The following is a 22,515-nucleotide window of genomic DNA, read 5'->3' as shown; positions in this document are numbered from 1 at the left end:
CTACTCTCAAACTCTACTCAACCTATATCCCACAATTCGGGGTATGTAGAAATTCTCACATCAAGTATTCGACCAAATCACAAATTTTTTAGCACTTCATAATTATTTTCAAATATTTTTCTTTGATCTACTTGCCGGTCTTAAAATCCAATCTCACCATAACTCGATACTGGAATAATATTTTTGGGCTAGCTTTACTTTGTTTCTCCCAATATTCTCACCCTTTGTTGAGTCTGGATTTCAATTTCACTTTTATCCCTTTTCACTCTTTACCATCCTAAAGGTCCATTTTATTTCATTTCATTTTTTAATTAACTCTTCACTTGTTCGATCTTGTTCTTTTCTTTGGCCGCCTTTTATCATCATTTTCCTCATTCATTAATGTCGACACAATTTTATTAATGACGGTGTGTTCAACTCACTCCTCTTTATTCTAGCATAACTTTAGAACTACATTTGTCGTGATTCTCATGCAACCTGAGATATGCAGGTAGCTCGAAAACCAAATTTCAATCATAATCTTTTCACAATTTTTTCTGTCCCCGTATTTTCATAAACTTCATTTCAACGTTGATGGTCAAAACAAAATTGGCTATTACGTCAACTTTTTTGCCCAAAAATACTTCCATCGTCTCCGGTCAAAGAGGGACAACTATTGACCCTCAATTTTGGCACTCCACAACGTAAAAAAAACCGAGTTTCTTCAATTTTAAATAATTTAAAAATAATTAGTTTGCAAAAATCAAAAAATATGTATACATTTTATTATTATTATTATTATTATTATTATTATTATTATTATTATTATTATTATTATTACGTAATTTTTATAATTTTTTAAAAATTCTTGAAACAATATGTATATTTTTTATTTATATAATTATTACAAAAATCATCTCAAATTTATTTATTTATTTATTATTATTATCATTATTAGTATTATTATATTTTATTTATTTATTTTTAACTAAATATTTTGTCAATTAATTGATGTTTATTGATCTTATTTTAATTTTCGCCCTCTTCAATGTTAAATAAATAGAAACAATTGATTTTTATAAATCTCAAAATATTTTCAAGTTATTTTAAAATACTTTTTTTCATCTTTATTGTTTTAAGATAGTATATGTAGACACGTAATTTTTAACCGAATTTGAGATTTTACACAAATTTTAGTTCTTAAATATTTCTTTTATATCTAAATTAAATATTTTTTATTTTTATCTTATTTTAGTAAGTTTATTCTATAAAAAGAAAATAGGGATTTAAAAAAACTACAAAAATAGAGTCACATTTTAGTATAAGTTTTTTTTATTTTATTTTTATAATTTCAAAAGAAAAGAAAGTTTTAAAAATATATATGTTTTATTTGAATTTAGGTTTAATAAATACGTTTGTTGTTTTAATATTTCTTTGACTAGTCATTTAACTTTTCTATATTTTATTAGTATAAAATAATTGGTTACTATTATCATTATTATTTCATTTGTTATGAAAAATAAAATAAATGAAAGAAACAATCCTACTACCCCATATTCATCTTTCCCCTAAATCATGCAAACCTCTTTTCCTAAAAAAAACCTCTCCTTTTTAATTGGTTACTATTATTATTATTATTTCATTCCTTATGAAAAATAAAAGAAATCATCCTACTACCCCATATTTCTTCTTTTCCCTAAAACATGCAATTCCCTTTTCCTAAAAAACCTCTCCTTTTTCTTTTCTTTTCCCTAAAAGAATTTTCTAATTTTTTTTCTCTATTTTATTTGACTCTACTTGAAGAGTGAGGGTAGATTCGAGGCTAATAGCTTCCCCGTTCACTGCTCCGCAGCAGGTGAATTTTGCCCCTTTCTTTCATTTTTCCGTTGTTTATTTCTTTATTTTCCGTTGATGATTCATTTGGGATTTTTATATGAATGAAAAAGTTTTAGCTCATATTTTTTTTATGCAAAGGCTTGTTTAAAGGAGATGATTTTTTGTTCTCACATAGTTAGAAATATTGGGCATATTGTGTGGTGAAATGCAACTACATCATAATAATAAAACACTGCCTGTAGTTTAAAGATTGTACTGGATAATACTCCATTATAAAGTTAAATAGGTCGAAATGTTATCAATTGAGAGAAGGCAAGTAAAAAATAAATAAAAATATAAAAGTTATTCATGAAAAAATAAATTGAATTCAGCTAGAAACTGTATAATATTAATTTTTTTCTTGTCCCTTTTTCCTTTGCATTTAATATTGCAGAATCCTTCGTTGTTTTAAGTTTGCAAATACCTGTATATATATTTTTATCATGAAAATTTGAATCGTCTTCTTAATCTCTTACTCTTTTTATTTACATGTACACTCGGGAGCGCATTTGGAGTTGTGATATGACTCCATCTTTGTCCAAATCAAAGAAGCGTTCAATATATGCATTTTTTGGCTCAAGTCTATAGTGATTTGATCACTCCAAAATCCATCACTTCCTCCTCACTTCAAAGCTTTATATTTTTATTTTTTATGCATTCATATGTTGTTATCCCTTAGTTAATGTTTTACATATTTTTGTATTTATAATTATGCTTGCTTTTATTTGTGTTTGAATTTATACAAACCAACTAAGAACTATTGTAAGATGTAGTCACTCGCCTATCCATCCTTTAGATATTGGTTTTAGTATACTCGTTCGGAATGATGCTCTTAATAGAGTTTTATTTACTTAACTTATTTCTTTTAATTATGAAAGCATAAGGTTGTGAACCATTTTTTTGGTAGATGTATATCTGTTTTTTAAAAAAAAAAAATTGTTTTCGATAAATCATTAGCTTTTTAAAAATATAGAGCCCGTTTGGATGGGCTTAAAAAAAGTAACTTTTATGTATGAAGTGCTTTTAGAACTTTGAAGTGTTGAAAGTTATTTTTATAAATAAGCAGTTGAGTGTTTGGATAAAAGTGCTTATGATGTGAATTTTAGGGTTAAAAGAATAAAAAAAGGTAGTTTGGGAATTTAGTTAAAATATAAGGGATATAAAAGTAATTTCCATGGTCAAAGAAAATGACTTTAAGCACTTTGGAAAAAAAAGTTAGGAATCCTAACTTTTCATTTTTGACTGACTTTAAGAACTTTATGGCTTAAAGTCAGCATTAGGCAAACACGTCCAGAAGCTAAAAAGGGGCTTTAAGTTGGTTTTGACCAACTTAAAGCCAATCCAAACGGGCTCATAGTCTTAAAAAAAACTTCAAAAACATATTTCGATGTTAAAAAAAATGTAATATTTGAGGGCTTTAAAGTGAAGAAATTTAAATATTAAAAGATTGATCTTGAATGAAGATACACCATTTTTTAGCACTCTTAAATGCAGATTTGTTAAAAACACTCTCTCTTTTTTTTTTGGTAACTTTAAATAGGCCGATTTAAAAAATGAAGTATAGCTTTCAAGTGGATAAAAAGTATATATTTTAAGTGAAATGAATGTTATATATTGTTGAAAATTTAACCTCTTAGCTTTTAAAAAAACCTTTGTTAAACTAATATTTTATATAAAATATATATATAATTGTTTTTAGAAAAAAAAAACGGAAGCATCTCTCTTAGTTATTTATTTTTTTTCAAAAAAAACAACAATTTATACACATTCTTTCAAACTCTTAGACTCATATAAAGAAAAAAAATCAAGTTTTAATCAATTAAATTCTTTAAAAAATTATGATAACTTTTCTTTCACTTTTTGGGAGTCACTTTTTGGGAGTCTTTATATGTAAAGTTAGTATATTTTTAAAACTTTTTACCTTGAAATTTTCTTAAGGTTAATTTAAATCTAGTTATCATAGATATTGATATTTTTCTAAATTTTTCAATAATATATTTTTATAATCTTCTTTTAATTAACTTAAGTTAGGCTGGTAATCGTTTTAATGAATTTTAAAGGATGCTTAACCCCTTCCCTTTAGAATAAGTAGAATCCTTACCTAGAATCGTATAAGTTAAGTAGACCATTAAATGCAGTTAATTTTAGATTACATTAGTTAAATATTTAGGTGTCCTAATTTACCTTAAAAAAATAATTAGATGGCGACTTCTTAAGTTAAATATTTTAAGAATCACCAATATGTTGTACACCATTTGACCTCGAGTTAAAATGGGGTATAACACATACAGTTATTGAGCATTATTGCATTGTTTTGATAGTAGTATGGAGCACCGAGTTGGGTAAGGGCTCAGGTAATCCAAACCCCAGAACTGTGCCACCAGTGTAGGATAGGATTGTGTCGTTGGTTCAAGGGACTCCTTAGAAAGTTCCTTGTAAAGGCTTAGAGATTGGATCCATAGTTCAGTTTATCCTTTACCTTACAAGGTACTGGATGACTCTAACAACGTGGGCAAGACGTGGTATCATCACAATGCTCAAAATGATGATTTTAGGTTAGAGAAACTCTCCAAGAGAAGTAAATTATATTATTTTCAATATTTTCTACTATTGTTGTCATGCCTCGAGTCTACACCCTAGGCGTGGTCGGAACTTAGTAATCATTATTGATTTCCAAGCGAACCCTTGTTCTGGCTTACTACTAAGCGGAAGAATTTAACTTGATAAAGATAGTTTTAAAATAGTGAGCAACTTAGATACTTAAAGAAATCTAATAATTTGTCGGTAATAATCAAAATAGAAGTGAATAAATGTTTAGATATGATCTTTGAAAAACTGAAAGTAAAACTCTACTCAATCTAAGAAGCATCTAATTTACTCTGAATAGTAGGTACCAGAATAGACCACCGACTATCTCAAACTGGTAAAATAAAGACTTAAAAGTAAATGACTCAAGTGTTCCATCAAATGCGATGAGGTATCACCAAAAGTTGATGAAGAATGATCCTCAACTATACGTTTGTTGATGATCTCTAGCACCTATATTTGCATCATAAAAAAATGCAACGTCAAATGACATCAGTATATGAAATGTATGGTATGTAATATGGCGTAGAGAAAACAAGTAATCTGATCTCAAGACTGAACTACTAATATGCAAAAGACTGTGATTATATATTAAATAATCAGTTTAATTTAATCAATGTAAAATATGTAATAAAAGAAACTTAAAACAATATGACTTTACTTTCTTAGGGAGTTTCTCTAACCAACAACCATCACTATGAGCTTTGTGATGATACAATGTCTTGCCCACGTTGTCAGTGCCATCCTATACCTTGCCAGGGTATGGGACAAATGACCATTACATAGAAAAAACACAAGTAAGTTTTATAAATACATGTAATGAGTTTTACAAACCAACATACAAGATATATAAAATACTATCAAGAGACTTAGATATAAATACTGATTTAGTAATAGGACTACAATTTATTCTACAAAATAATGGAAGTTGCTTATTTTCCAAAGATGTGATAATGTTATTTAAGAAAACCACTCATACTCTAGTACAAACTATACAATTTCAAACGAAAGGAAGATATTAGCAAAATGACATTGATACTCCAACATCAGCCCAAAGTTCGTAACCATGTTGTGACAACTGCGGCGATAACAGTAAATGTTCTTTAAAAAACCTATATGAAGAAAAAGAAAGCCTAAGAGACTTAGAAAAAGATGTTTACTTAGAAGATTTAGCATACCTAGAAGACATAGAAAAGGATTATACATTAATAAATATTGAAACAGAATTTTATAATTTTCAAACAGGAATAAATAGAATAGGTATGATAAGTCCAAAAGACTTAGACAATATAGTAGCAATATTAGATGAGATGGAAATAATTGGCAAAAAACCTTTAGTACATTGGGGTGCTAACAAAATCATGTGTAAATTAGTTATTATTAACTCTGAATATACAATAAAAATAATAGCCATAGAAACAAATAATGAAGATACGGAAGAGTTTAGTAGAAAAATTAAAGAATTATTAAAATTAGAAGTAATAAGAAGATCCACCCCTAAACATAGATCTGCAGCATTCATGGTAAGAAATCACAGTGAACAAGTAAGAGGTAAAGCTCGTATGGTAATAAATTATAAAAGGTTAAATGATAATACCAGAACAGATGCATATAAGTTACCTGACAAAAATGAATTAATTAATATGATACGGGGAAAAAAGTTATTCAGTAAATTTGATTGTAAATCAGGATATTGGCAAGTAAAAATGCATCCAGAAAGTATAGAATTGACAACATTCACTTGTCCTGAAGGACATTATGAATGGTTAGCTATGCCTTTTGGTTTAAAAACAACGCCTCCTATATTTTAAAGAAAAATGGATGATATGTTCGGAGACTATAAAAACTTTGTATTAGCTGACGTAGATGATATTTTAGTATTTAGTCAAGATATTCAAAACAATTAGGACATTTACAAACAGTTTTTAGATTATTTGTTAAATATGGAATAATAATTAGAAAAAAGAAGACATAGCTATGTAAAACACATATAAAATTCTTAGGAGTGACTTCAGGAGATGGAAAGATAAAACTTCAACCACATATAGCAAAAAAGGTATTGGATATGCCAGATAAGTTAGATAATACAAAAGATTTACAAAAATTCATAGGCCTTGTCAATTATGCAAGAAATTTTATTCAAGATCTAGAAAAGATAGCAGGACCCTTATTTGCGAAAATAGGAAGTAAAGGGCAGAAGCATTTCAATATGAAAGACATTAAATTAGTCCAACAAATTAAAGAAAAGGTTAAAAATATACCAAATCTAAAGATACCATTAGAATCTGGTTATTTAATTTTCCAAACAAATGAAAGTAGGTTAGGATGGGGAGTTATTTTAAAAGCTAGACCTAATAAATATAGCCATAAAATGAAGAAATGATTTGTGCCTAACAAAGCAGACAATACAAAAAAAAAAAAAAATATGAGTAGTATAGATGCAGAAGTATTGGCAATAATACATGGACTAAATAGTTTTAAATTATATATTTTAAATAAAAATGAAGTATTAGTAAGAACAAACTGCGGAGCTATAGTTAAGTTTCACCAAAAAATAAATGATAAAGCTAGCAGTAAGAGACGGTGGCTTAATTTCATGGATATCATAGCTATATAAAATAATATTGATTTTGAATATGTAAAAGGAAAAGATGATGATCTAGCATATCAATTAAGTAGATTACAAATTAAAACTAATTAATATAACATATGTTTTAGCATGAGACCAACTGGTCAACTGCCAGCAGACAAAGGCAAGGACATAGCCCCAGCTTCAGACTCATACACTTAGACATTATTAGGTAATATAAATTTTAGACCACAGAGTTCGGTAGAAATGATGGAACAAATTTATTTTGGTTAGTACAATTTAATCTCTTATCCTCAATGTAACTTGTCATTTAGAATATTACCAGACTGCAACTTAGATAAATCTCAGAAACGCTTAGTAGACAATTTATGGATAGCATATAATAAAAAAGACACGAAATATTTTATTGCTACAACAAATGCACTATGCCAAAAATTTTCAGACAAAAGTAGAGAAAATAAGTTTAAATATTATGTGGTCATACATGGAAAAACTAATGGTATTTTTCAGACATGGATTGAAGTAGTAGACTCTATAAATGGGGTAAAAATCCACTTTTTAAAGGTTTTAATAATTTTAATGAAACTTTAGATTATGCTAGAAGAATTCTTTGGCCAAATTATTACATCTCACCAGCCCTCATACAAAGCCCAAATGAAATTCCCCAATATAATATCCAAAAGGACATAGACAAAATATTTTTTTGTGATCACTGTTCATCTATGACCGAGGCTTTCAAAAGACTTAATGCTAGAAATAAAGTTCTCCTTCAAGAGAATGCCAAACTAATAGAACAAGTAAAGACACTCAAGAGCAAGTTTGCCTCTCAGACTGATGCTAGTACTCAGACTCCAAAATCGAGTTTTCCATCTCCGGACAAAATGGATAAGAAGGGTGTGCATTCCCCACTAAATACTAAGAAATCCACTATATTGGATGTAGATACAGCTAGTGCAGCTCAAACGGAAGCCGGTAAAGACTTATCAAATCCGTAATTGCTGTCACTTTGCCAAAAAGTGAAGATGAAGGGTGTTCTTCATCAAGAAGAAGATTATCCAAATCTTTATTTCAAAAAGACATTTCTAGGAAAATTATAGTTTCAAAAAAGAAAAAAAATGAAAAAATAGAATCCATAATAAAATAGACTTTAGAACAATTTTTTCAGAACCAAGGACAAGACAAACATGTTGTTAGTAAAGACAGTCCAAGTCCTAGCACAGACAAATTGGTGCCAAACATAGATGGGGTTAATAGTCCAAATAGAACTCCAAGTTCAGGAGAAGATGAGCCTTATGGAGACCATTCCTATTATCAAGACACTCAAGATTCGTATGAAGACGATGATTCAGGAATGAGTTTTGATTTCATTGCATTACATAACTTGGATACCTAAAACAGACGAAATAATGAATGATGGAGAACCAGAGAACAAGTTAAGAAGATAAGATAGAATACGTGGCAAAATTACTACCAAGTATTATGTAAATAATGGTGTGCCATGTGGGTATGCCCACATTTGTCTTGTAAGTGTGCTTACTTTATCACTACCCTTCAAAAGGAAAAAAATTATTTAAGCACGCATCTGTCAGTCAAAAGAAAGATGTTAATAATGCATGTGACGATGGGACCCATTGTGCACCCAACTTAGATTATTAAAGAATCTTATCTTAGTTTGTCCTTCATTTGTCTTTTGGCCATATTACTTGTTTAAGACCATTAGTACCTATCTCTTATGCCTATATAAGAGATAGTTGTGTGTAGAAGAGAACCAAAACTTAGAGAGAAAAAACCAACCTACAGTTTTCAACCCTCAACATATTCCCTTTCCCTTAATCTTAAATAATTCTACCCAAAAACCAACTATCCTTGGTGTGTAATTAGGCTTATTTAATAACAAGTGTGTTTTAATAAATCTCAAGTTTTTGCAAGTTCTTCGGGATTCCCAAAAGGGAAACCTCTCTCGATTGAATCATATAAGTCTTTATGATGTTTTATACCCAAATTCCCCCCCAAAAATATTTTATTACTTTCATATGTGTAAATTACTATTTTCATATGTAAATTTCTGTTATGTTTCTTAATGTTTTACCCTTAGTACATGGTTAGCCTCTTAACTTCTTAATAAAAATGATGGATTAACCTGTAAATTTCTAGGAATCCTGGCCTTCAAAGTCCTCTTAATTAAGAAAGAACATAGTTGTTGCTAGACGTATATTCGGGGTGTGGTTAAAGAAGAAGTTGTTAAGAACATAGGTTAAGAGAGAGAGGTGAACGGGGTAAAAAAATAAAGAATAAAAAATAAAAATGGGGAAATTTAGGATAAATATTTAAGGACAAACATGGTAAGACTAAATGAGAGATGGAGTACTGAGTAGGATTTACAACTTATTTGATTAAAAAACATCTTTATCCATCATTTTATATATCATTTTATATTGGTATATATATACTGTAAATTATTTTTTAAAAACTTTAAAAATATTAATAAGGAATACCGAACCCTATAAGAGCTACCTATATATCTCATTTGGATGAGAATCAGGTGTGCGTAGCTCGTGTAAGTATGACACATAATCTATATTTTGAAAAGCAAATGTACATTTTGAAAGAAAAAATAACAGAATTGAAAAACCAATGAGTCACATTGAAGGGCGGATAACCCAATTAAAAAAATAATTAAACAAAAACTCTTTTTTTTTTAAAAATAAAAATAAAATAATAATAAAAATGTAAGATAAAGAAAATTAAAGATATCATGTAACATCATGTACAAAAATTAATACGAAGATGTAGATAAACTCGGAGCGATGCCTTGCAAGTCTGGTGTCTAAGTGCGGCCTTGGTTGAATTTTTGAGAATTTTCCTCAAAAATCTTGACCCTGTTCTAGCTTAAATAAACTCTAGTATTCAATGTTGTAGCAAATTTCTTCTTGTGAAATTTTTTGAGATCTTCTCAAAAAAATTGCCCTAGTTTCCATTGTAAAATAATGGAAAGCTTATGGGGAACATGACAGAGCCGTGGTGGCGCCTATATATCCCATTGAAGCAGGAATCGGGTCAAACATAATTCCAACAATTGACTAGGTAGCCATAATTTTTGATAAGCAACCACGACTTTTGACAAACACCCACAACTTTTGACTAAACAACCATAAATTTTGACTATACAACCACAACTTTTGACTAAGCAACCATAACTTTTGACTAAATAGCCACAATATTTGACTAAGCAGACACAACTTTTGATTAAGCAATCACAACTTTTGACTAAGCAGCCACGACTTTTGACTAGACAATCATAATTTTTGACAAACAACCACAACTTTTGACTAAACAGTTATTTTTACGAATCATCAAGAGTGGATTTTGAAAGACCGGTAATTCAAGCAGACAACTTGTGCTGGAACTTATAAAAACCATTGGCCACATGGCGAACCCATAAATTGTCACGTATTCAGAAAAGGTTATGTATAATAAAGATCAGTTGCGGGTTCGCAAAAAAAATAAAGTCGATTGATGAAATATGCCATGAATGCAAATGACAGTATACATATAATTAAACAAATAATGAATAAATAATAAATACAATATATAAATAATTGATAAAATATACAAGATACAATGTATGAAATAATAATAAAAAACTCTCATCAATTTGAAAAAATGAACCCATAATGGTTAGAACCTCTATTAAATTGATTTTTTTTACGAGTCCCACAACGTTGCATCTTATTTGTAAAAATAGGGATGTAAGAACTCCCACACTGAGAAGAGAGAAGCTACTCGCTAAGGTAGACTCCGTATCATAAACATAAATATGAGCTATATGTGGATCCACTAGCTAAGCCATAAAAGCAATCTACGGTGACACGTAGTTTTGGAACTAATGGTTGCTATTAGGATTTCCTCGTGGATCCCCACCATAAAGTTCGCTTGTTGCTAAGTTAATCCCAACATAATGCATATAAAATAGTCATTAGGAAAGGTAAATCAATCCATCCAACATCATAAAAATATAACATAGGAATAGCTCATTGAAAACCATGATCATAACTTGAACTTGTGGATACTTACCTTTCTAAGCATCCAATTCATCATAACCTGCATATTGTGAGAAAAACTTTAACAAAGTCATGATTTTGTACTTTAAAACATACTTAAATCATAATACATAGCCTTCATAAATCATACATGAGATTCATAGACTTCATAATCATAAATTCATACATCATACTTGAAATTGATGGCATAATGCATGGGTCATTATAAAATACATTGAAAATATGTAATTGAACTGAAATCATGCATGAATAGACTACTGAAATTAAGTAAAAGCATAATTGAATTGACCCAATGCAAATCGACCAAAATTAGAATTTAGGAGAAATTCATGAAAGAGAGAATAGAGAAACCTTGGGGAATGCATGGATGGAAGAAGGATCTATAGATGCATTTTCATGTACCTTGATTAATCAAAATCCTAAATGCACTAGGAATTGAGAGAGTTGAACTTGAAAATCCTTGGAACCCTTATTTCTTGAGGAAAAAGATAGTCTTGGGAGAGAATTCTAGTGAGTGATTTTTTGTTTAGAGAGTAGTTGAGAGAATAAGTGATTGTAAGAGGCTTTTGGGTAGTTAATAGACTAGGAACTTACTTCCAAAAATGTCCAAATACATAATTAAAATAATTTTAGAAAGACCAAAACAACCCTTGAAAATTACTAAATGGATCACTTGAACAGACTCTTTCACAGATCGTGTACCCTTTCACAGTCCATGAAATGGCTCGTGAAGCTGAGGGTTCTGATCTTCTGAAGGGTCGACTTTTACAATTGTCTCTACGGCCTATCTAGGAGACCACAGGTCATAGACCCCTCCATTAAGTGAACCGTATCTTTAGTATCCAAATCTCTCCCTATACGAACCTCTTTTATGACCCATCAACTCTTCTATGAGCAATAAGGCTCTCTCATACAAATCCCTTTCGTGGAACACTGGACCAAATAGATCCTTCCAACTTTTCCTTGGGTCATTACATGACACCTTCCCATGTCCCATAGACCTTTTCACGGGTGGTACTCCCACTGGTAGACTTTATCTCTCAATCACCCCTCTTCACGATGACTTCCACGACCCCTTTCCACGGACCGTGGTGATTTCTACAGCCTGCGAAGGGCCTCGTAAAGGTCAACAAGCTGCAACTTTTTCTAAAATTTTCTTTACAACTCCATTTTTAGACTTTTCAACTTTCGGTATCTTACATTTGTATGCAACCACTATGATTCTTTTACTAGGAAGAATACTCTAGAAACTCACTTATTGGTAGTGATAGAAGTATTAGATTTCATGCCCAAGAATATGAATCGAATAGCCTTACATACCTTATTTCCCGACCAATACAACTACCATGTTTCAACCTCCCTTTTAAGGAGTTAATCTATAATATAAGTCATGATGAAACTAATGTTAGCAGGTAATCACATTGTGAGCTTAAATGGTCGCTAAACACTTGACGACAATAGCCCCCAACAATCCTTACACAAATGGTCCCTCCTTTTATACATCAATACAACTTCATACATCTTTTGCTAAGATCACCAAAGTTACCCCCATCAACAATACACATAAAGCAGTCACTAACAACCCTATAAATCCTTCATCTAAATAGGAGAATATTGAATTCAAGGATTCATCACCATTCATGAGTTCTTGACAAAAATATACAAAATTCTCCTCCCAAACTTGTATTTAAGGAGTGAAAAAAAATGGGCAGTAGCCTTACCTTAATTTCTGGAAATTTATCCTCTAAAATTGTACTCTTAAACTCTCCTTCAAACTAGAACTAAAGAATAAGATAATATCTCTTAGAATGTTGAAAGAGAGGTGGACAGGTTTCAAGAAATGATTTTGTCCTACACCTCAACCATGTAGAACATATGTAAGACCCTGGAAGTTGAAAAAATCATAAAATAGGATTAGCATATGTAAATTACAAGGTGTTATAAGTCCACTCCTTCAACAGTGCCTTCCCTCACCCATGAAAGTTTTCTAATCTACTACATATAAGGTTAAGCAGGCAGAACAATAGGTAAGCAAATTGATGTAAGAGCTAAAAATCATTTGGCAAATGGTAAATTAAAAATACATTTACCCTGATGCATGTGTCATTGGAGAGGTTGCATGCATGCATACATAGATTGGAGATTTAGTTTAATGAGAGTGCAAAGGTTTACCCTTATGCAAATCTAGCGGTGCTACGTGTTGAGGTAGCATAGGCCAAATAAGCTGTTGATAAGTTGCAGTCCTGATGAGTCTCGTTCTTTGAGGACCCTTTAGCTATCCTTCCAAAGGACACACTAGAGAAGTCACCTCTGCTTAGTCTACTAAACGACCCCCCTTTGCGAAATTTGGGATACCTGTAATATTAGCAATCAATCTCCATAACTTTGCAGTTGTATAAGATGTTAGAAAAAGATGAGACATAGTCTCTAAATTTGGTTGGATCCAACAGATGCACCTAACCAACACATGCACCTCGATGCAATATTAATTCTCATATGTTGCAAAACATCATCAACTGGAACTATGAATGTAATGACCCTCAAGGTCATTTTTGAAATTTTTGTAAAATGACCATTTTTCCCCTTCCTTTAGTTGCCCCAAGTCATTTTTGATTGGTACCGGGTGTTGATTTTTAGAAAATCCTATGAAAAGTTAAGTCTTTGGAAATTTTGAGTTTTCATAAGCTTTTTTTTTTTTTTTTTTTTTTGGGGGGGGGGGGGAACAGACCCTACACGAGGCTCCCACCTCTCGTGCACAGTCAGGGGTTGAGCATCACCCCCAAGCCTTAACATAAAATAAAACAGAAAAATCCAAGGAGGGGGACATAAACCTTACCTCCGATCCTATGTTGGTTCATAAGTCGGCTAACCTATTAAGGTCGGCTAACTCATCCCCGTAGCAAAAGGAGCTATCTATAACTAGAAAGCAGTAAACCTATGAGAGGACTCCTCCTGATACAAGTCGACTAAGAAAGCATAAATGAGGGAGACTCTCCCCTTCCATGAAAAGACAAGAAAGTAACCTACACTAGTCCTATTCAACTATGCTACGTACCATACATAGCTAAATTGAAGAAGAACAAGTATATGAACCTTCTATTTTGCATGGGGTGAAGAAGCTCTTTTCATCTTTGCCCTTTTTCATCTTGTCGTACCAAGTAAGTCCAAGGGAAGTATGCAACAGCATCGCAATCATGATTATCAGCTAAGGAGGATGAAACGAGAATTTTGCAGCTTCTGATGTTCCAGCAGCCTTGGATATTGGAGGGTTCTTGTGTGCCTGCACAGAATCCAGGAGGGCTGTTGCAGGTGTTGTATCATGGTATCTGTTGGCTGCATCTACAAGTGTAACCATGCACTTTGTAATCCCTGTATCTGCAAAGAAAAACAACCCTTTTGCCACTGCTGTTGCTGCAGCTGTAGCCCATCTGTTGCAGGTCTGTCTTGATGTTGCTTTATGTTCTAGTAAGTGGTTGTATGCTGAAGTACTTATTCTTTGGGATTGTAGTTGTGTATTGTACCTGCACAAGTAAAAGAACAAGAAGAAAAATACCTCCAATACTTCTGCACAGCAAACACTGTGCTGTGGTTCTGCAGGTCCATTGTGGACTTGTAGTTTGTCCTTGTGTGCTGCATGTTGTTGGAGTTTTTGTGTGTTGTGGCTTGTAAACATGTCCCCAACTGTAACATGCTTTAATGTATCTCCAGATACCTGCAAATGCATAGAGACAAGCCAACAAGACCAAAAACAAATAGACACCAACCTCCTCATTATGCTTACGTCGGTTAACTTGTTCAAGGTCGCTCGACTAACGTTTCCAATTATCCATTTGAGGTGGAACTTCTTGAGCCTTGTAGTTACTGTATTTTCTGTGTTCTTGTAACATTTGGAAGCCTTTTGGACAAGCTGGAATCTCCAAGTAGTGAATTGCTCCATTTGAAGACTTAAGTCGGCTAACTTTTTCAAGGTCGCTCGACTAACGTCTCCAATTATCTGTTTGGGATGAAACTTCTTGGGATTTGTAATTACAGTATTTTCTATGTTCTGGCAACATTTGGAGGCCTTTTGGACAAGCTGGAAGCTCCAAGTAGTGAAGTGCTTCATTTGGAGAGTTAAGTCGGCTAACTTTTTCAAAGTCGCTCGACTAACGTCTCCAATTATCCGTTTGAGGTAAAACTTCTTGGGCTTTGCAAATACTGTATTTTCTGTGTTCTTGCAACATTTGGAGGCCTTTTGGACAAGCTGGAAGCTCCAAGTAGTGAAGTGTTCCATTTGGAGACTTAATTCGGCTAACCTTTTCAAGGTCGCTCGACTAATGTCTCCAAATTTCCGTTTGAGCTGAAACTTCTTGGGCTTTGCAACTACTGTATTTTCTGTATTCCTGCCTAGTTTGGAGTCAATTTGATGTTGCATGATGCTTTTGTTGGGGGCTGCAGCTGTGGCCTGTGCTGGAATTTTGATGGCTGTTGCTGCAGCTGTAGTCCATCTGTTGCAGGTATGTCTTGATGTTGCTTTATGTTCTAATGATTTGTTGTATGCTGAAGAACTTGTTCTTGGAGGTTGCAGTTGTGTATTGTACCTGCACAAGTAAAAGAATAAGAAAAATTCTGCACAGCAAAAACTGTGCTGTAGTTTCTCCTTGTATGCTACAATTTGTTGGAATTCCAAGCTCAGTTGCTGACACTCCAGCACCAGCCCCTTGATGTAAGTTCTGGTTGTATGGAGGAATTCCACAAGCTGCAAGCTCCAAATGGTGAAGTGCTCCATCCTGCCACTGCTGTAATATGCAGCACACATAGCTGGCCCTCCAACTGTGGATTGATATGTTGCATGTGTACAAGTTCCTGCACAGTCAAAAAGTAGAAGGAAAGGAAAGAAAAAGAAAAAGGCTACTCTAATCCTAAGTAGGTAAGATGCAGGGGAGACTCTCCCCTTTACAATGGTCCTAACTGTAGAACCTTCAAAGTGGTTATCATTAGTCATATTGATATCCAATTTGAAGAGTAAGTTAGAACATTGAAGATAAAAATAGTTCAAGGAGGTTGTTTGATCCTTTTTAATCTTTTTCTCCTAAAGCTTGCCATCCCTATCTTGTCCAGCTTGATGTAGCCCTTGGTTTCTTGTGGAAGTTGTTGCATATTATAGAATTGTTGAGTATTGTCAAGCTTATGGCTGTGCTTAGAAAGAGTATCTGCAACAAAATCTAGAAAGTGGTATTTGGGGTCAACTGGAGCTATGAGTCTCGAAATGGAATTCCATCAATTCCAGCAGCTCTAAAATGTCGAAATTGGCCTAGGAGAGTTTACAAAATCAGTTTTGGAGTTCTAACGAAGATTTGAGGCCTTGAGTTGAGGATTTGAGGAACTTTAAGCCAAGATTTGACTTTGGTCAAATTTTGGAGTTTCGATGATCGGAATGGAATTCTAACGACTCCGTTAGATTCGAGAGATAGTTTTTGGTCTAGAAGAAGTTTGGTTTAATTTTTAGAGGTCCCGAGTCTGTTTTGGTATTTTAAAGGCCTAAGTTGGTTTAGTTGTGACTTTTTGAGTTTTGGGTCAATGAGATATCAAATTCAAATTCTGATGGTTTCATCAGCTTCGAAATAACCAAATTAGGCTAGTAGCACTATTGGAATGACTATCGAGGCAATCGATACGAGTTTGGGGCCATTTGACGCTTTTGACTTTGAAAGTTAGCCTATGGTTGACTTTGGTCAACATTCTTGGAAAACGTGCTCGAATGAAAATTCTGACAGCACGATTAGTTTTGAAATGTTTATTTTAGTCTAGAACAAACCTTCGTTCACTTTTCAAGGCTTCCGGACTAATATCGAGGCCCGTTGTGGAATATGGCTTAAAATGGCTCTTGGGTGTGGGACCCACTTTTTATTAAAATGATCTCGTATGAGAATTCTAAATGGGCCATTGAGTTTGGAATGTTAAATTTAGTGGGGTAGCATATTTGATTTATTTTTATCGGATTTTGAACGAATTCCGAGCACTCCATCGGAGATTTTGGATTTTCCAAAATCTGAAAATCACGGCAGCAGCAGCAGTCCCATTTTTGGGTTTTTTCTCCAACTTTAAAACCCCATAACTTGAGCATTAAGGCTTCAAATTAGGTGATTCAAAAGGAAAACTTATGATATTTTTCGTGGACAACACATTGAAGATATTGAAAACTGATTTGGAGCATTCGATTCAGGTAAAAATCATGGTTTTAATTGCAGTTGTGTCCATTTTTGGATTGAGTTTTTGAAGAACTTTAAATAATTATTTCTTGACCTATATAAACCCGAATTTAGTGATTCAAGGGTCTAAATTCAAGAGAATTTCGTGAGGAATCTTGTGGTGATCTCAGAAATGTGAGGTAAAGCTTTGTTTGAGGTAAAAATGCATATTTAGTTTCTGATTTAGTTATTTTTGAAATCAAATTTTATGGAATTTTGGAAGAGGGTATCTTGGTCAATATAACTCTATTTTGAGTGTTTTTTGAGGCTAGATTGTGGTTTTTTTTGCAAGGATCATCATAGTACAATTTGTTTGGGTTGAAAGAACCTCATTTTTTAGAATTCGCTGATTTTGATGTTGCCATTTTTGGTCCTTTAGTTGGAATTTATGAGTTTTGGTTGCATGCTCATCCAGCGTAGTTTCCCACCCCGAATTATGTTATAAATCTAATTTGTAAGCTTGGGGTGATGTTTAGAACCTGTTTTGGGTGTCAAATCCAGCATAGTAATTTGGAGTTCGCGTGTTTAGCCTACAGGTAGGCTACGGTTTTACCTTTCTTTAGATTGAGCTGGGATGTGTGAAAGCATGTTGAAATAGTTGAAATTTTATTGGGTAGTTTGATTGTATATTTTAGATGTTAAAAATCACGCTTTAGGCTTGTTATCGAGTTTTTTTGGATATTTAGAAGCATATGTATCTTGTCGTTATTTGTTAGTATTATAAGAAGAGTTGAATGAGCATGTTGTTGATACTGTGGAGTGTGTTGTACTTAGTATAGGATATAAACTTGCTTTAGATGTCCTAGTGTCGCTCCGGTGGACTTAGATCCTTGTAGAATAGTATAGCAGACTAGTGCCTGGTAGTTTGGCCTTAGCTAGGCGTTACCCTTGCTCTTAAAAAATACCTTTATCCATAACTCAATTTAAATCATGACTTTCATGATGCGTCGGCAACACTAGATTTCGTGATCGTTGACTTTGGCTTCGGTTCCAGCTTTGGCGGCATATTGGTTGACTCATTGGAAAGGATATTCTCGGTACTGTTATTGTTTAGTTTGAAAAGGGAATTTTCAGCACCATAGGATAAAATATCTCTGATCATCTGGGTACCTGGTCCCGGCCTCTATTCTGGATTATCTATGAGCATCCGGGTATCAAGTCCCGACCTCCATTCTGAATTATCAAGGAGAATTCGGGTATTCAGTCCTAGCCTCTACCGGCTTGCTAGTATGACGAGCATTTGGGTACCCAGTCTCGACCTCAGTCATATCGATGTATTACGATGAGCATCTGGGTACCCAGTCCCGGCCTCGACCGCACTTATGTATTATGGCAACTATTTGGGTACCCAGTCCCGGCCTTGGCCACTTTGAACATTCGGGTGAGCATCTGGGTCCTAGTCCCGGCCTCGCCCCCTAAGTCACCACTAGACCGATTGACTCTTTGAGATCCTGGGTTTGGAGATGATATAGTACTTCGGCTCCTAACATCGCAGATTCTTGGTTCCTAGCCTTGGTAGTTGTAGCTATTCTGTGTACTCGGCGGGCTTATAGGGGTTCGTCTAGGTTTTTATTTAATTTGTGCACGAGTGTCCCGACTGAGCTTATGGGGGCCCAGTTAGGTATAATTAATTGTAGTTCTCATAGGTAGTACTCTTTCCCCCTTTTGATGCTTATATTGACTCTTATTTAGGCTATTCTTTTTTTGCATATTGTTTTTACCTTTTCTGCTCAGTCGGCCTATGATCCTACTAGGTACCTGTTGTCTTGGTACTCATACTACACTCTGCATCTACTTTCGTGATGCATGACCGAGCACCAGCTATCGCCGTGGATAGATCGAGCCTATTGCAGTCAGCTTCGGAGACTAGGGTGAGCACTTGGCGTTTTTGGATCATTCCTGTCTCCTTCAGTATGGATGGCCCATCTTTTGCCGTTTGAGACTAGTCAGTTGTTATATATATTTTCGGTCTACTTTGGGGACTTGTACTCATCTTTTATTTTGTAGCAGCTCTGTACTTGTGACTTTTGGGTTTGGGGAGGGATCTTTAGTTGTTTATATCATATTTTAGTTTACTTCTGCTTATTCTTTCTGCCTACCTTTATAATTCGTCACTCTTGTTTAGTTTCTTCCCTCAAACCCATTACTTAAAGTTCCGAGTTGACGGGTTGGCTTATCTACTAGAGGGGTATAGTAGGTGTCATCATGACCTAAGGAATTGGGTCATGACAAGTTGGTATCAGAGCCCCAGGTTTATTGGTCTCACTTGTACAAAGCTAATGTCTAGTAGAGTCTCATGGATGGGTGTGAAGACGTCCGTAACTTATCTTCGAGATACTACAGGATGTCATTAGGAACATTCTCTATGTTGTATCATTTCCTGTAGTGTTGAGTCTTATTGATTTCATGAAATATTATTTGTTCCACTCTTTCATAGGGATGGTTTGTACGCACGGTACCACCGGTTGTGATAACGCACCAAGGCCTGGCATGCCTAGAGGTCGTCCTCGTGGGACAGGTAGGGGAGCAGCACCAGCTCTCGACCTAGAGATAAAGCTGGAGCTGGATAAGGAGCATCAGGACACTTCTATTCCTACTCAGCCAGAGGGACCACCACCACCAGCATAGCCTCCAACTGCACCAGTTATGACCCTAGCACTACAAGCAACGATTGTGCAGCTCCTCACGGCTATTGGAGTTGTACCATAGGCCCCGACCCCAATAGTGGGCATATTAGCACCGCGGGATCCGCCCATCCAGCTACCTCCACTAGTTGTTGCACCTCCACTAGCAGTTTCAGAGAGTATGATGTCATTACAGGATTAGAAGATGTTAGGGGTATTTCAGAGGCTGTCAACCCCGATATTTTCTAGAGCCATTGGCGAGGATGCCATGGAGTTCTTGACTACCTCTCAAGAGCAGCTCCATTCCTTGGGTCTTGTGGAGTCAAGATGTGCCGACTTCACTACTCACCAGTTTAGAGGGGCAGCCAGATAGTGGTGGCGCTCTTATTTATAGTCCAGACTAGCTGGGTAACCACCATTGACATGGGCCTAGTTCCCAAAGGCTTACTTGGCTTGATACATTCCTAGGAGTGTTCGAGATCAATTTACTCAGTTGGATCAGGGCCACATGATGATTGCAGAGTACGAGGCTAGATTTCATCAGCTTTCCTGACATGCCACTATGATTTTACCCATAGAGGAGGAGCGGGTACGATGTTTTGTACGTGGATTGAGACCTTACCTGAGGTTGAGGACCGAGCACCTTATTTCTGTGGGCCGCTCTTTTCTGGATGTGGTGGATCATGCTCGTACGATCGAGATAATTTATCATCAGGACCAAGAGGGTAGTGATAAGAGACCTAGGCATCAGAGTAGCTACAGTGGGTCCCATTCTAGAGGCCATGATAGTTATGATAGGCCCAGGCCCCACCAGCGATTCCAGCAGGATAGGTATCAGCAGGGTCAGTCCAGCCGAGCGATTTAGGCCGCCTTGCCAGTAGTTGAGGGTAGTCAACCCCATTTAGGGGGTTCCACTATAGGGCAGAGCTCAAGGGGATCAGGTCTGTTTTCTTCCTACTGCGGATGAGCTATCACGGGTCGCTCAGCTTCAGGATGCTTTGATTGTGGCTCACTGAAGCACAGGGCTAGGGAGTGTCCCAGCTGGGCTAGACCGTTGGTAGTAGCACCACCTCCACCAGGAGGTATAGATCGGGGTCACGGCCATGGTGATGGTCAGCAGGGTGTTCGGGGAGGTTCCCGGGGAGGCAGGTCAGGTGGTAGGGTGAATGTTCATTTGGAAGGCCGACAGGGCCACTTCTATGCTGCTCTAGCGAGGGCAGAGGCTGAGGCATCAGATGATGTTATCATAGGTACTATCCTTATTTGTCAACAGACTGCTTCAGCTTTATTTGATCCAGGTTCCACGTATTTCTATGTGTCTATATATTTTGCTCTACGTCTAGGTATTCCTTATGAGTCACTTGAGGTCCCGTTACATGTTTTGACCCTGGTAGGGGATTCTTTAGTAGTGGATCAGGTTTGTAGATCTTGTGCGGTAACTATTCAGGGGCATGAGACTCAGGCAGATCTTATTTTACTTGATATGCTGGACTTCAATGTTATTCTGGGCATGGATTGGTTGTCCCCTCATCTTGTGGTTTTGGACTGTTATGCCAAGACCGTTATATTAGCCATGCCTGGTATTCCCCTGGTCTTGTGGTAGGGTATTTATAGCCGCTCACCAACTGGGATCATATCCTTTATGCGGGCTCGACGGCTAGTTGCATCCAGGTGCTTGGCGTACTTAGCATATGTCTGTGATGTGTCCAGCGAGGCCCCTACTATTGATTCAATCCCTGTAGTTAGGGAGTATATTGATGTCTTCCCTACTGACCTACCTGGTCTACCCTCAGAGAGAGATATTGACTTTGTCATAGATTTAGAGTTGGTAACTAAGCCTATTTCTAAGCCACCTTATCGTATGGCCCCTGCAGAGCTCAAAGAGCTCAGCGTGCAGCTTGAGGATCTTCTAGGTAAGGGATTTATTTGCCCGAGTATATCACCATAGGGTGCGCCTGTCTTGTTTGTTAAGAAGAAGGGTGTGACTAAGTGGATGTGTGTTGATTACAGACAGCTGAACAAGGTGACGGTGAAAAACTGTTACCCCGTACCTCGTATCAATGATCTATTCGATCAGCTTCAGGGTGCGATCATGTTTTCTAATATTGACTTGAGGTCTGGCTACCATCAGTTGCAGATTAGAGCAGCCGACATTCCTAAGACTGCTTTTTGAACTCGCTACGGCCACTATGAGTTCCTTGTGATGTCTTTTGGGCTTACCAATGCCCCCGCAACTTTTATAGACCTTATGACTCGAGTATTCAGGCCTTATCTTGACTCCTTCGTGATTGTATTCATCGATGACATACTGGTATACTCGCGGAGTAAGGAGGAGCACATGCAGGACTTGAGGGTTGTGCTCCAGACTTTGAGAGATCAGTAGCTTTATGCTAAATTCTCAAAATGTGAGTTTTGGTTGGAGTCTGTGGTATTTCTGGGACATGTGGTGTCCAGAAGGGTATCAGAGTGGATTTGGCAAAGATTGAGGCTATTCGTGGTTAGGCTAGGCCCACATCTGTTATGGAGATTCAGAGTTTCATTGGATTGGCTGGGTATTATAGATGATTCAT

The 22,515-nt window shown here is 35.3% G+C and overlaps 1 protein-coding gene across 1 annotated transcript; it reads left to right on the top strand.

Moving 5' to 3' along the window:
• Positions 1 to 20,507: 20,507 nt before the first annotated feature.
• LOC129894763 (uncharacterized) lies at positions 20,508 to 22,118 on the top strand. The gene is made up of 5 exons (XM_055970411.1): positions 20,508 to 20,787; positions 20,932 to 21,099; positions 21,289 to 21,362; positions 21,549 to 21,616; positions 21,956 to 22,118. Exons 1-5 carry the CDS (start codon positions 20,508 to 20,510, stop codon positions 22,116 to 22,118), a joined length of 753 nt encoding a protein of 250 aa, XP_055826386.1.
• Positions 22,119 to 22,515: the final 397 nt, after the last annotated feature.

This window comes from Solanum dulcamara, chromosome 7, assembly GCF_947179165.1.
Source record: "Solanum dulcamara chromosome 7, daSolDulc1.2, whole genome shotgun sequence".
NCBI classification, from domain to species: domain Eukaryota; kingdom Viridiplantae; phylum Streptophyta; class Magnoliopsida; order Solanales; family Solanaceae; genus Solanum; species Solanum dulcamara.
Note: the sequence above shows the minus strand (reverse complement) of the source record. Positions and strands in the feature narration are given on the sequence as shown.

What these genes read in the sequence shown, in the direction of transcription:
- LOC129894763 (XM_055970411.1), top strand. Translation starts at nt 20,508, where the DNA reads ATGATTTTACCCATAGAGGAGGAGCGGGTACGATGTTTTGTACGTGGA. An exon ending in GCAGGATAGGTATCAGCAGG is followed by an intron (nt 20,788 to 20,931) that starts GTCAGTCCAGCC and finishes CGGGTCGCTCAG; the next exon opens with CTTCAGGATGCTTTGATTGT. An exon ending in TTCCCGGGGAGGCAGGTCAG is followed by an intron (nt 21,100 to 21,288) that starts GTGGTAGGGTGA and finishes CTCTACGTCTAG; the next exon opens with GTATTCCTTATGAGTCACTT.